The sequence below is a fragment of the Lithobates pipiens genome, unplaced genomic scaffold (genome assembly GCF_037356315.1).
Source record: "Lithobates pipiens isolate NorthernLeopardFrog02 unplaced genomic scaffold, aLitPip1_a1.2 Scaffold_10, whole genome shotgun sequence".
Classification (NCBI taxonomy): Eukaryota; Metazoa; Chordata; class Amphibia; order Anura; family Ranidae; genus Lithobates; species Lithobates pipiens.
Genome location: NW_027507686.1, coordinates 142,379,213 through 142,395,010, shown reverse-complemented (window position 1 = coordinate 142,395,010; position 15,798 = coordinate 142,379,213). Strand labels below are relative to the sequence as shown.

The 15,798-nt window shown below is 40.8% G+C and overlaps 1 protein-coding gene across 3 annotated transcripts in view; it reads left to right on the top strand.

Moving 5' to 3' along the window:
• Positions 1-11,949, top strand: part of LOC143934564 (uncharacterized) — a 109,721-nt gene extending 97,772 nt beyond the window's left edge. For all 3 annotated transcript variants that reach the window (XM_077458315.1, XM_077458307.1, XM_077458300.1), the window contains 2 exons: positions 8,270-8,407; positions 11,590-11,949. In XM_077458315.1, coding sequence (XP_077314441.1) covers positions 8,270-8,407; positions 11,590-11,651 — 200 coding nt within the window. In that variant the 3' untranslated portion in view covers positions 11,652-11,949. The remainder of the gene's footprint in view (positions 1-8,269; positions 8,408-11,589) is intronic.
• Positions 11,950-15,798: the final 3,849 nt, after the last annotated feature.

The following is a 15,798-nucleotide window of genomic DNA, read 5'->3' as shown; positions in this document are numbered from 1 at the left end:
GGCCCTTAACACCTTAAAAAGGGCAGGTATCCGCTTTAAGCGGTTTTCTGGAAAAACTAGCAAAAGATCCCTGGATAGTGAGGTTTTTTTAAAGCCTTAAGCAGGCAGAGACCAGTCAGAATCTCCCCCTTTTGCCATGTGGGATCTCATTAGTTTTACAGACCCTCACAGGGGAACCATTTGAGCCATTGGGATCCTGCATGTTAAGATTGATCACCCTCAAAACGCTGTTTTTGTTGGCGATCACTACAGCAAGGAGTGTGAGTGAACTTGAAGCCCTCTCTATTAGGGCACCCCTTTTTCAGGTTTTTTCGAACCGTGAGGTTTTTAAAACGGATGCGGCCTTTTTGCCAAAGATGGCCTCTAAGTTTTCATAGAGGCCAAGAAATTGTTTTGCCTACTTTCTGTTCGAATTCTGTGAGGGAACAGGAACATATTTTTCATAATTTGGACGTTAGAAGGTGCGTCCTTCAGTATTTAGAAAGTACAAGTCCGTTTAGGAAGTCTGATTTCCCTTTTTGTGTTCTTTTCCGGGGCCAAGAAAGGATCCATAGCCAGATTATTGAGGTTGGCCATTGTTCAGGCTTACGTTATAGGGGGGTTGGAGCCCACAATTGGTGTTAAGGCACACTCAACCAGGGCAGCGGCGACTTCTCAAGCAGAATGGGCTGGTGCTTCTCCAGAGAAGACTTGTAGGGCTGCAATGTGGTCCAGCTCTGCCACGTTTGTGAAGCACTACAGATTGGACCTGCTGTCCGCTAAGGACCAAGCCTTTGGTCTTAAAGTGCTGCAGGCAGTAGTCCCACCCTAAGGTAAGGTGCTCGCTTATCCTCTCTATGGTGGCTGTCCTGAAAGATGGACTAGGGAAAAACGCAGTTACTAACTGGTAACATCCTTTTCCAGGAGTCTTTCAGAACAGCACTAATACCCACCCAAATTGTTGGATATCTTTGTGAACTCATTGAGACCGTCGGGTAAGATAAAAGGGTTGATTTGATGTGTTCTTGTCTCCCCAGTTGGCCAGAGGTACCCTTGAACTGAGGGGCTGGCGGGAGGATGAGGCTTAAATTGTGGAATTGAAGGTGGTGTTTCCTAAGAGGGGAGGAGCCAGGCTCTCTCTGTGGTGGCTGTCTTGAAAGACTCCTGGAAAAGGATGTTACTGGTAAGTATCTCAGTTTTTCCTCGGTTTAGACTGATATGTGGTGTTCTACATATTTTTGGTAAAAAAAAAAAAAAAAAAAATGGCAATAAGCATATGATTGGTTTGCACAAAAGTTATAGCATCTACAAAATAAATTTTTTTTTTTTATATATATAATGGTGGTGATCTGTGATTTTTTTTTTTTTTTTTTTTTTTTATATCAGGACTGCGATATTACGGCGGACAAATTGGACACTTGACAAATTTTTGAGACCATTGACAATTACACAGCGATCAGTGATATAAAAATGCACTGATTACTGTATTTAAATGTCACTAGCAGGGAAGGGGTTAACACTAGAGGGAGATCAAGGGGTTAACTGTTCCCTAGCTTTGTTCTCTGTAGGGAGGATGGGGCTGACTAGGGGAGGAGGGAGAGAGAGAGAAAGATCGGTGTCGCAAACAATCGCAGTTGCCCAGCGGTCATCGCATCCACTGAGCACTCTCATGGGCTCCGGGAACACTTTGCACGCACTCCTCCTACAGCGTCTTAAAGGGCGCACGTACAATTATGGCTGCTCGCCCAGGTGAGCCAACCTGCCGCAGTGCAGCGGCGGCTGGTCTGGAACTGGTTAAAGTGATTCTAAACCTGTGTTCTTTGGCAAAATTTTGAGTGAGCCCATTCCCTTCAATGAGAAGTAACCCCACACATGAATGGTCTCGGGCTGCTTTACTGACACAGGCCTGATCGTAGCCCTCACCTTTTCTTCTCCGGACAAGGTTTTTTGCAGATGCCCCAAACAATCGGAATGGGGATTTATCAGGTAAAATGACTTTACCCCAGTCATCAGCAGTCTAATCTCTGTACCTTTTGCAGAATATCAGTCTGTCCCTGATATTTTCCTGGAGTGAAGTGGCTTCTTTTCTCGTTCTTGAGACTAAACCATCCTTCAAAAGTGTTTACCTCACTGTCCATGCATATGCACTCACACCTGCCTGCTGCCATTCCTGAGCAAGCTCTGCACTGGTGGTCCCCCAATCCCGCAGTTGAATCCAACTGTAGGAGACAGTCCTGGCGTTTGCTGGACTTTCTTGGGCGCCCTGAAGCCACCTTCACAACTGCAGTGGAAATTTTGTTTTTACATGGCAAAGAGACTTTGCAAATAATTGCAATTCATCTGATCATTCTTCATAACATTTTGGAGTATGTGCAAATTACCATCATAAAAACTGTCAGAGCACACTTTGTGAAAATTAACATTTGTCATTCTCAAATCTTTTGGCCACGGCTGTAGAGCAAAATGTCAAACTGATACAAATCAAGCTGTATGTTCCTGCTCCTGAGAGGTGGAGCAACCTTATCTCAAAAAATATTAACATAACTTCTTTATCAAACCAATACTGATCCTGTAATACCAAAGAAAAGCAGAATGTAACATGGGGTGTTAAGTGACAATATTTCATAAGCTGATCATAAAAGGAAATTGCTGGAGTGGTCATCTTTGTGTGATGCCCTGCAGAGTACCAACAATATTCTTACCCTTTTTAAAGTAGAAACTGTTTATTTGAAACATAACTTTGTGTACACAGAACACACGTACTGTATGGCTGTTAGGAATGTTCTCATTTATTCCATAGCTTACAAGAGCTTTCGTATTGAGAGAAGGCTATATCGGGTTTCAGTTGGCTGAGACAAAATACAACTGTGCCTAGTGTTCCAATTAGACTGTCTGTTGAAGCAAAAGTAATTTTAAATAGGAACTTTTCATGTATATAAAATGAACTCTCCAAAGCCTAAATCTGTGAGGTTCAATTTCCCCACTTTTTTTTTGACCAGTCCTGGACAACTGTTAGTCCATCAAGGTACTTTCAGGTGAGTGGACTGTTGTTCAAGCACACCACTGTCTGGGGAGTTGCATTCCCTTGAAGCTTTACTAAACAGTTTTTATTATAAGCAAAATAGCCATGAAATTTGTCATCTTTACTGCGTAAACCAAGAAAATATGCTACCAAAGAAGTCTACAAAACGCGCACCAATCACCAGCAATACGCCTAGCCTAGCCTTGAAGACCAGATACTACTTTTCTGTGTTTGGGTTATTACTGAAAATGGGCCTGATGGGTTTATTCTGCAAACTGACAGATGAGGTGCCCTTCAGGAAGGATGTCATATTTACTGATGCTGCCATAAGGGGAATCCTCAGTGTACTAGGGTGCAATTTGCTACAAATCTGGCCTTGCCTATTGCCAGACTTCTATGCATATATGTATTTGAGCTGCAATAAAGCATCTTTTGAGCTAGTAACCTCCTATACTATATCATGTGTCAGGCTGACCTTTTTAATGTCCTAAAACTGCCCTGCACCTGATTTTACACAGGGATTCTGCATCATCTATTTGCATCCCTCATGATGGTGTATGCAAGCAAGTAGACTAAAGTTTACGGTCTCTTGCAACCTCATCCCTGTGATTAATGGCAATCATTCTGCAATCTTTACATTGACTAGCATGGACCCGGTTATGCCCTGTACACACGATCGGACTATCCGGCGGAGAAATTCAGCTGACTTTGCAGCGGAGGTCCGCCAGACTTTGAAAAATAAATGGACTTGCCCACACATGGACTAAAGTCCATTCATTTTCAGTGTGACTTCAGGTACGACGGGACTTGAGAAGGAAGTCAATGTTGCCACTTCCATCGGCGAGATTGATGCCTTGCGAGCCCCGTCGCCTGGTATGGGTTTTAAGGGTAACCCCTAAGCCGAAAAACGGCGTGGGGGTCCCCCCAAAGTCCATACCAGACCCTTATCCGAGCACGCAGCCCGGCTGGTCAGTAACCGTACCAGGCCGCATGCCCTCAACATGGGGGTGTGGGTGCTTTGGGGAAGAGGTGGCCCTGCGGCCCCCCACCCAAAGCACCTTGTCCCCATGTTGATGAGGACAAGGGCCTCTTCCCGGCAACCCTGGCCGTATCGGAATCCGGGAGCCCCCTTTAATAAGGTGGCACCCATATCTCGGCCCCCCACCCTATGTGAGTATGGGGTACATCATACCCCTACCCATTCACCTGAGGGAAAAATTGTCAATAAAAAACACACTACACAGGTTTTTAAAGTAGTTTATTAGGCAGCTCCGGTGGTCTTCTCTGCGCTTGCCGGCCTTTTCTGCCAGTCTCCTCCGCTATCTTCTTCCAGCTTTTTTACCAGCACTAGCCCGGTTTTCTCATTCGTCTCCTTCCTTCCTTCCTTCCTCTTCCTTCTTTTCTTCTGATGTTTACACAATGCTCTCTCCCGCTGTAATGCCGGGGACATGGTGCGTGGTCCGCCGGACAGTCCGATCATCTGTATGCGGCATAAGATTACCCTTCAAGCTTGCCTGCTATGTCTATCCAGGGAGCACTTGATGGGGTCCTGCAAAACATTCTTCAAAATGTTTCTGCAACTGTTTCCAAATTAAGACTAGGTTTTTTTTAGCTGAAGGCTGGGAGTTCCTGTAACAGAGGAAGTATTTGGAATGGAAGAGTCAATTAGCTTGTGCATGTCCTCCAATCTCCTGTGGATGCTTTGCACATGCACATAAAGTTTATTATTCAGAAAAGGCATTTATTGATGAAAGGTCTTAGTCATGATTTTACCTGTGAAGTGTGAGTCTCTAACTCAGTAATTATAACAGCAGACCACTTCTGAAAACAACCTTTTAACCTTGGATGTGGATTTTGACATAGGCCAAACTGAGAACATGTCAACACACACCAAATCATACCCATATGATCCACACTCTGGCAGCTGAATATAATATATCTGCAGCCACAAAAAGAGAAACTCAGGCCTAGGGGAGGGATTCAAAGCAACAGTCGCCATTTTTCCTGAATTGTTAAGCACTGGTCAAGCAAATTATGCAACATCTGGCAGCAAGGGTAGCAAACCCTGGGGTTATCCATAGCCAACTTCCGCAAGTGGCCACTACCTCCTCCGATGTCCTGGTCCATGTGCTGGTTGCACTGTGATGGGGAATAAAACTCAGACGCTTTTGGGTCACAGGTTCACAGGCCCTCCTCCACAGTTCCTTTTCCAGGTGCCTAGGTCTGCAGGCAGACTTAAGCCTGGTACACACTACTAAAGGAGCAGCTGTAATAACAATCCAATGTTGGTACAGCGAATCTCGCCTGCTGTACTATTGCCTGAGAGTGCTGATTGGGAGCTTTTCGGCAGACCTTTGCAGTCATGACCCTTCAACATTCAGCCGGCTTCTCTCGGACCAGCTGCAGCGCACACTGGCCGAATGTAGGTTGGTTTCTATCGAACCGGCCGATGCCTCCCAAGATTGCGGCCCATGTGTACTAGGCTTAAGTTCTCATCCCAAAAACGAACACAACAGCTAACACAACAAACCCTTAATTTCAGTCTTGCATATTTTTCTGACGTCACAACTTTAATATATTCTAACAGTAGGGTGTGGTCATGCAGAGTTGTCGTAAAAATTTTTTATTTACCTTGAGCTCACCACTGTACTCAGAAAGGGAACATACACATCCTTTGAGTCCACACGTGCTGCTTGGCTTAAGAGGTAAAAAAAAGCCTATAATCCTATATATAAACATAAAAGAAAATAATCAACCAGATTGTAAACCAGTGCGCTGTAGGGCATCTTTCCTAACAGGGTGTGTGGATGTGGCACGATGAGTATGTCAAAACCTTTACTAGTTAACTGCTCTCATATCAATTACCATACATGATTATTTTCAAACCTTTAGATTTCATTTTTGTAGAAAATGTTATTTAACTCGTCCATTTGGGCTACATATTGTGGCAGTTGTGGTACAACCACCTCATCCTAATCTAAAATAACCCCAATAACCTGTATTAATATTTTTGATAGAACCAAAGGTTCCATAGGCACACTTCCTCAGAGAACGTAATTTTACCTCCTAAAATCAATTGTTCCCTTTTTTAAATGCTTTTTTTTACTATTCAGGATATTTAACCACTTTCAAACCGGACCATTTTTCTGGCTTAAGACCAGACCACTTTTTGCGATTCGGCACTGTCGCTTTAACCGACAATTGCACGTTGTGCGACGTGGCTCCCAAACAAAATTGACGTCCCTTTTTTTTCCTCCATAAATAGCTTTTTTTTGTAGTATTTGATCACCCCTGCGGTTTTTATTTTTTGTGCTATAAACAAAAAGCGACAATTTTGAAAACACATTTTTACTTTTTTGTTATTACATCCCCCAAAAATATATAAAAAAAAAATAAAATTGTCCCTCAGTTTAGGCCGATACATATTCTTCTACATATTTTAGGTAAAAAAAATCGCAATAAGCGATTTATTGATTGGTTTGCACAAAAGTTATAGCGTTTACTGTGGGGGGCTGGACTTTGTGTTAGTGAACACTGATCTCTGCTGCAATCGCATGGAGCAGAGATCAGTGTCACTTGTTGCTAGGCAGAACAGGGAGATGCTGTTTACAACGGCATCTCCCCGTTCAGCCTCCCAGTGAGATGATCGCGGGTATCCGTGCGGTGAACGAGTCCGCGGGACCCGTGACCGAACTCACGGGGATCCCGACCAGCACGCGAGCGCTCTGCCGGTGGCACGCACATGATGGCAGGGCGGCATATAGAAATGGACGTACCTGTATTCCAATATGCCTACCCGTGCCATTGTGCCGACGTACATCGGTGTGCGCCGGTCAGGAAGTGGTTAATGTGCTCATGTTAAATATAGTATCTTGTGAATCTTTCAATATAACTTGGCAATCCTATCAAAGGTCGGCCATAAAAATACGCAGTACATTCTTTGCAGTCAAGCCTATTTAGAAGTGACTGCTCAGATTCGGAAAATATTTGTCTTGTTTATATTGCCAGAAGGTCCTAGGAAAGGACAGGCAGCATCGAAGTCTATTATTGCTAAGTAGACTCGGCAAGTAATTATTCAAGCTCATGGTTTGTAGAGGAAAGTTCCACCTTTTCAAATCAAAGCGCACTCCACCAGGTCTGTTAGTGCTTCGTGGGCAGTGCATCACCAAGCTTCCATGGCTCAAATCTGCCAGGCCGCAGATTGGCCTGCAGTAAATACATTCAACAGATTCTATCAGGTGGATGTAAGAAGGCATGAGGATATCGCCTTTGGGCGCAGTGTGCTGCAGGCAGCAGTACAGGTCCTCAGGTCTGATTTCACCCTACTTTGGTTTCTCCCTCCCCTCAGATAGCATTGCTCTGGAACATCCCATACAGTAATTACTGTGTACTCAAAGAAAAGGATCTTTGACCGTGCAAAAAAAAAAATCCGGGTGCACTAATTGTCGTAAAGTCTAACAGTTTTATGCAACATGTCCCTAGTCTCTGCTCATCTATAGCATATAGTAGAGCTGCACAAAAAAATACATATATACATATATATATATATATATATATATATATATATATATATATATATATATATATATATATCTCTATTATATCATTTTTTTTTTTTTTTTTTTTATTATACATTTTTGCCATCTCAAGTGCATAATTTTTGATTCAAAGGGTAGGAATAACTAGCGTTTCTGAAAAATGGCATTTAAAATTCCTGTATGTGCTAGTTTGGAGGACATCTCTGTGGGACCAATGTCAGAAGGCATTGTTTACTATCCACTCTTATCTTGCTGGTACAGGGAGTTGGAATGTTCCACTAGCCACAACTGCCCAGACCAGCCTAAAGTTCCACCATTGTCGTCTGTTCTAATTTTAGACAGCATGCCCACAGAAGTAATTCAGTTATTCATTAGCAGCTTTAATTTTTTTCTGTTGTATAATTGTATGGCTGTCAACATGTTCGATTTGTAAAATGAGAAATAGAAAACATTTCTTATAAGGCTTTGAGGTAAAAGCAAATACAAATTAAGCTGAATTTACTTACAAGTAAAGTGCGTGCATTTGATTATTGGTTGCTTATTAAATGTAAGGTATCTTCTGCTTTAGCTACCTCACTATTTTCTAATAAGAAAAGCAGTTTATGAAGCAGGATCTGCATTTAATCCTCAAACATGTATGTTCAGTGCCTTGTTTTCATGGTGTGGTATTGGTCCTAAGATTTGTTTACTTAAAACCAAAAATGTTAAAGTGAATCTTCTGTTTCTTTAGGATTATCTGCTCCGCAAGGCAAACCTCCACCTCTTTTGGCAATGCCAACAAAAAGACCACCTCTGCTTGGCTTTCCACCTATTTCTCCTGCAAAAAGACCACTTCTTGGTGAAAAACCTGGTCTTCTCCCTACTCCTGGTAAGTGTTTTTTTTTTTAATTTTTTTTTTTTTTTTTTAACAAACTTCATACTTACCTCCACTGTGCAGCTCGTTTTGCACAGAGTGGCCCCGAACATCCTCTTCTGGGGTCCATTGGCGGCTCTCGTGGCTCCTCCCCGCTTCAGATAACCCCCTGGGAGATGCGCTCTCCCAGGGGGTTACCTTGCGGGCGTGCTCCCGAGTCATTCATTAGGCGTCCATAGAAGCCAAATGTATGACTCAGCCCCCAAACCCCCCCCAGGCGACCGGGTCATTGTATTTGACAGCAGCGGGTGCCAATGGCTGTGCTATCAAACCATCCAATCAGGACCCGAGACACTGACTTTTGCTGGTGTTCTTGTCCTTGGGACCTCCTAATGAATGACTCTTCTCTTTATACATTTGTGTGTCGGTCTTTTTGAATAGCAGTGCAGAAAAAACTGTAGCAACGTGGCATCGGCAAAGTGGTTTAGTTATCCTGACCAGACGTCGTATGACGTGATCAGGATAACACAGGCGCGAAGCATGGCAGTCGGTACTGCGGTGTCTCAGTCTGACACACCGCAACTCCGATCTAGATAGTCTAATGGAGACTCTTTACCGTGTGTCCAATCACAGCTGATCACAATGTAAACAGAAAAAGCTGTGTATCGGCTTTTCCTCACTCGCGTCTGTCAGACACGTTTTGGATGAAGTGTGGCATGACCTGAGACTGGTGCACTAGATATGTTAATGTACAGGTCATACACCGAGGAAGAAGGAAGTGGTCACACGCAGTGGCAGGATGGAAGTGATGGGGTTAAACACACACACACACACACACACACACACACACACACCCTGTGTAGAGACAGATCGTGTGTTTCTAGTATATAGGTACACCGGTTGGTCTCTTCCCCTAATCAGTCGCCCCCCCCACAGTTAGAACACACCTAGGGAACACAGTTAACAACCCCCCCCCCCCCCCCCCCCCCAGCTAGGACGCAGTCAGACGACGATGTGCCACATGGTGGAAAACTGCTGTGCTCTACATGGCGCAGGACAACAAGGCCGTTCACAAAATTACTGTTAAATTACCTCAGTCAATAGTCCCCAAAAGAAATTGGCACCAAATGGAAATGGATCACCATATCAGGATATTCAATCCCCTAGGAACTGATGACCTTTAGTTGGTAGTTTGTTACTTGAAAGTGGTATAAAGGATGGTATTCATCTATCCCTGATATTTATCATTGATATAAGTGCATAGTCACAGTAGGACTGGCAAAAATAGGAACACCGTCAGCAGGTATATAGCGGCTGCATGCCAAGTAGTGTATCGATGCGTCACCATATGTTGGGCTGACCCACAATAGTAAATCATCCAACAAGCCTATAGCAGCTGCATATCGCTATCCACCATGATGGAAGGACGTTGTGCTGCGCACATCCTATGCATTTCAGTAAAGTGTTTTTTCAGCATGTGTAGCATGCCCAGTGTCCAACTGGTTAAACTAAAAGTAAATCACTTTATATAAACTCAGTGAAGCAGTGTGACTTAATATACAGCAACCATTTGAAATCTTTCATCTATTTGTTAATACTAAACTGTTCACTGTTACTTTACCTATAGTGTTATGTTACTAAAACCCAATTGGGGGATTTTAGAAAGTAATGCTGCTCACTCATTATGCTTGCATGTTTACTCATTACCAAGTGAAATGTATTTTTTAATTACATGCATACAATTAATTGTGGTTACTATGGATAGCTGCAATTTAATTCTGCTTTTTGCATTACTTCCTTGAATGCTTAGTACACGTGAGCTCAGAAAACATTTTAACATAGTCTTTTCTGAATTTATATTGCGGTAAAAGCACAGAAAAAAAACTAAATTTTTGCATGCAGAAATTTTCCTTTCCATAATCGTTTTGTATTCAGTTGTAGTGTGCCTTTTAACTTGCTAGAAAATGTGAGTACTCCAGGAGAGTCCATTCTCTAGCACAATCCCCTAACTGCTAGCATATCATATGCCTCTCCTCTGGGAGTGTATCATTTCTCTGTGTTGGCTCTGTTTCTCCTCCCTTCACCTCCCCTCTCTAGATATGTTTTATGTACTTGTGAGGGGAAGAGTAAATGGAAATACTATATAGACTGTTTTTTGAGGGACAGCTCTGATTCTGCTGATCACCCATATGGTGGCACCCAGCAGCAGTCTTCAGACTATTGGATGTGTACACACCATTTAAGGTTAGTGACATAAAGTACTCAAGTCAGACAGCCTGACCACTAGAAATCTTAGGAGGTAAACTGTGTCAGCCTATGTGTTTCTCTCAGTTGTCCAGCACATTGCAAGTGTTGAGAGATCCCAAGCTGCCAGTCCTAGTAAAGGTATCCAATTTTGAAAGTTGCTAAAAAGAATTTTCTTTTCACGTGGAAAGTAATTTCTCAAATTTCCACTGGGGCAAATTTTCAGGCTTGCAGCCAGTATTGCCAATGTCCTGAGTTCATCACTGTGCACCCCAATCAGCCATTACTCCTCTCCAGTGGTGGAAGACGGATATAAGACTCCTTATATCCTTATAAGAGCCTGTGTCGATTTGGCCTTTATCTGCTTTGTAGGATTACTTGTTTACCTTTTCTCTTTTTTTTTTATGGCAGCCTTGGTAAATTCACTTCTTAGATGGATTTCACTACAATACTACACAGCAGAAGCTTGTAAAATCACAGTAAGAGCAGATGTTTAATTTAGAAAATATAGTTAAAGGTCAGCCCAGAACTTTTGACAAGCTTCCTACTCCAAACTGTACGTGTACAGTCATTTAGTAAATAAACAAAAACACATCTTTATTAGGCAGAGTCGCATTCTGCTCACTTGACATAAAATAAAATGACCTTCCTTGTATACCATACCTAGATGTGCTAGTTTACAATGCTAATACATTTATTATGGATTTGAGTCCTGGTTTTCCTATGACCACCCCCAAATGTTCGTTCTGGTTAATACTAGTCAGACTTGGTGTGAGTAGTTTTAACCAATAAATTATTGAGGAAAACACAGAAGGATCTGGAGCCTAGAGCTGCTGTTCTTATAACCCTGGTGTTCTCATGCATGATGTGGTACAGTAAAACTTGAATACATGTTAGTGTAAGTGATATACTGCTGTGATAACCTTTGTTTTTTTTATTTCTTCTCTTGGCAGCTCTGTCTGGGAATACCACTTCACACCTCTGGCCTGTAAAACCTAAACCTTTACTCCAGTAAATACAGAAGATCAAGTCCTGCCAGTGACTATTGTATGCCCAGTTGTACTTGTAATTCAGTATTAGAGCAGTGCAGCAGTAACGTGTGAATGTCCCTACATTCCTATAGGAGTATTTTTTTTTTCCCCTCCCCCTTAATGACACGGTTACATTTTTATGATCTGGACAGTGACAATTTCATTTTCTGTGCAATGCAACCATGTCGGGTAGCCAGCAAATTTATCTTTGTTTTGTTTATATAACATTTTGATTCTTTTGTCTGTCTCTTCAGAGAGATTAAAGTACAAAGTTTTACATAATATCTTGTCTGACCTTTTTGTGTGTAAAAATGATCTGTAAAAATTTGCTGGTGCACCAGTTACAGTTGATAATCTTCAAGGGCAAACATGAACTAAATCCTAATAAAAAAAAAAATCTTACACTTTTTAAAGAAATCTGTGAGCATAGAAATATAGGCAATTGCGCATTCATAAACAAGTCAGCAGCAGAATGAAATTTAGGGACCATTTTTAATGCTTTCCAAATCCCTGACCCAGAAAAACATAAGCGCATCTGTGACCGATGCCGTTAGAATGCCAATTGCACATTCAGGCCCACCCTGTGCAGGTATCGCTCCGGCCTGCAGGACAATATTCTAATCGCCAACGGATTAAAGCATAGTACACACTGCTAATTTTTTATTTTTTTTAGCCCAGTGGGCTCAACAAAAAAACTGCTCAGGTTGGAGCCGCTGTACTAGCAATCCAATGTTGGTACAGCAATCTCCCAGTCAGCACGCTCAGCCATTGGCTTAAAGTGCTGGTCATGTCCCTTTGACAGAAGTTGGCCGAACAGCTTTGGCTCATGTGTACAGGCTTCAGGCTGGCCATACTCCTTTTCATTTATCATTTTCCTTTTACATTTACCAAAACCATATAATGAGGTCAAACCTAAACACTTTTTCAATTTGAATAAAATCGGGCAGCCCCTTGCACTACATAGTTGAATGTAAGTAAATCTAAAGGAAATTTCTCGTTCAAAAGTTTTTATTTTATGTTAAAATAAATTACATATACTGAATATAAGACAAATTATTTGATACCAGAAAATAAGTCCTATTGAAGTACAGATATAAAGCAAAGAAGAATTTCAAGATATTCTCGTGGGAATGACAATAAATGGCCTTGTATATTTTAGAATTTGAAAACATTCTTATAGCTGAGTTTTAAACATTTTAATCCCAAGAAAATATAAATATGTCTAAAAGAAAATATATGATTTTAAAGTTTTGACCATAACTTCTAAAGTATGTTTATAGTAAGTATTATATAGTAAGGGAGGAACATAAAAGGTATATAGGAGGGGAAGGGGAGGGAATAATTCTCTGGAGGAGGTTTTATATATCAGCTAATGTTGTAATTCTATAAAAAATCTTAATCACCATAACAATAAAACTCGGTTATCAATATTATCTGACGTATAATATTTAATCCAGGGTTTCCATATGATATCAAACTTTGTCATCTGGTTTTTATCTATAGCGTCCATTTTAGCATGGATGAAAGATTGATTCATTCTACGTTTGGTTTCTGCAATATTCACCACGTCTTTTTTCCACGCATTGGCTATAGTCTGCTTTGCGGCTATCAGGAGTGTAAGAACTAATTTGAATTGTTTCTGATTCAGAAAGGCTGGTTTTAAATTAAGGAGAGCTATAATTGGGTCTGGAAAAATTTGGACGATCAAAAAATTTTGTAATTATCAGATCTTTTTCCAAAATGATTGCACAATTGGGCAATGCCACCAGGTATGTATATAGGTACCTTTTTCTGGACAGCCACGAAAGCAGAGGCCAGTGTTGTCTGTTGAGAATTTGGCGATTCTCGCAGGAACCAAATACCAGCGTGTGAGAACTTTATATGATGATTCAGACGCCAATATTTTTATAGAGGAAGATTTTGTGAAAGACCATATGTTGGACCAAGACCTAGAATCGATCGTACGATCCACATCTTTTTCCCACTTAGCCACATATTTAGGTATAACAGTATTAGAATTAGATATCAATTGTGTATACAATGATGTAATACGACCTTTAGCATGTGGTTCCTTGAGACAAAATCTTTCAAATTGAGAAATATTATGTAAGTTTACATTTAAATTGAGAAGAGGAGAATATCTGAATATTTCTGATTGTGGAAGTTTATATAATTTACATAGATCTGTAAAAGATTTTATTGATGTAGTTGAAGTTAAATTATATAGACAAGTGATACCAGCCTTAGACCAAGCTTTAAAGGTTTTGGGATATTTCCAGGCTGGGTAAAAAGTCGGATTCTTGTGAAAAGATAATAGCGGATTTTGTGGAGATTGCAGACCATGTGAATTTTTATACCCATCCCATATAGATAGAGTGCTTAGACATGGGGTTATTTATAGACTTACGATCTGCAGGTTGTAACCATAATATATTGTTTATAGGAAGAGGATCACAGTCTACAGCTTCAATGAGGACCCATAAAGGAATCTCTGTAGAAGAGTGATATTTTGTTAATTGAGATAATTGAGCTGCCTTATATATGTTAAAGTCTGGAAATCCCAAACCACCCAAAGCTTTGGGGAGAACAAGTGTTTTTTTGTGAAGTCTGGGTTTTATTTTCCCCCAAGTAAATTTCGTTAGTTTTTGTTGAGTCAGCCTAAGAAAATGTGCAGGAATATGAATCGGGAAAGTTCTGAATAAATATAAAAATTTCGGAAGAACAGACATTTTTATGATATTGATTTTTCCCAAACCATGATATCGGCATTGATGACCAATTGGATAAGGACCTTGTGATATTTTTTAATAGAGCTGGGTAGTTAGCTGCAAATAAATCGGAGGGGTTAGGAGTAAACTGCACACCCAGATATGGGAGGCTATGATCTACCCACTTAAAGGGTAGTGAATTTTGTAAAGATAGTTTATCTTTCTCGACAAGGGAAATGTTTAATGCTGAAGATTTTTGAATATTGACCTTAAGCCCCGAAATAAATGAGAATTCTTGTAGTACAACCATAAGATTTGGGGCCGAAACATGTGGAGAAGATAGAAAAAGGACAATATCGTCTGCGAATAAACAGAGCTTATGATGAAAGCCACCCATTTCAATACCTGTTATAGTGGGTTCCATCCTATTTCTTTGTGCTAAAGATTCAATGAGTAAAGCAAATAATAATGGTGAAAGTGGACATCCTTGACGAGTCCCCCTCAGTATATTAAACTCGTCCGATTTGTACCCTGCATATCTGATATAAGCTTTGGGATCTTGATACAAATTAGAGATCCATCGTAAAAAATTAGGGCCGAATCCCCATTTGGAAAGGGTATAGTTCATATATGACCATGATACTGTGTCAAAAGCTTTCATAATATCTAAAGAAAGAAAACAAGTGGGAATACATTTTTTTTTTTTTTTTTGCGGCATGTGACCGGAGTGTTGCCAGTCTAATATTATCTCCTGCTTGATGTAATGGAATGAAGCCCACTTGATCACGATGTATAAGATTGCCTATAATAGTATTTAATCTGTTAGCTAGAATTTTGGCTAAAATTTAGTAACGAAATAGGGCGATAATTAGACCATATTGAATCGTCTGTGTGAGGTTTAGGGAGCATACAGATAATTGCAGTCAGGGTTTCTCTTCTAAAAGAATGACCTTCCAAAAGGGAATTAAGTGTTTGTCAAGACTGGAGATAGGGTGTCTACAAATGTTTTTGTAATACAGCGCAGAAAAACCATCAGGACCTGGCCTTTTATTTAGTTTCAGATTTATGATAACTTCAGATACCTCTATAATTGACACTGGTTCCTCCATCACTTCCATTTGTGTTTTAGATCGTGTCGGTAAAGATATATGAGAGAAAAAATAATTCGCTCTAGAAGGGTCCAACTCATTATTAGAGTATACATTTTTTAATTGTGTTTTGAATTTTTGTAATATTTTTAAAGGATTATTTGTGTATACCCCCCTAGAGATTTTCAGACGTATCGGTTTCGTTGGTTTCTGGCAGGATTTTAATGCCCTGGCTAATAGTGTGTGAGGTTTATTCGCATTGATATAGAAATTGTGTTGTGATCTCTTGATGGTTTTATCCTCTGCTTCAGTAAGGAATAGATCAAATTCCAATT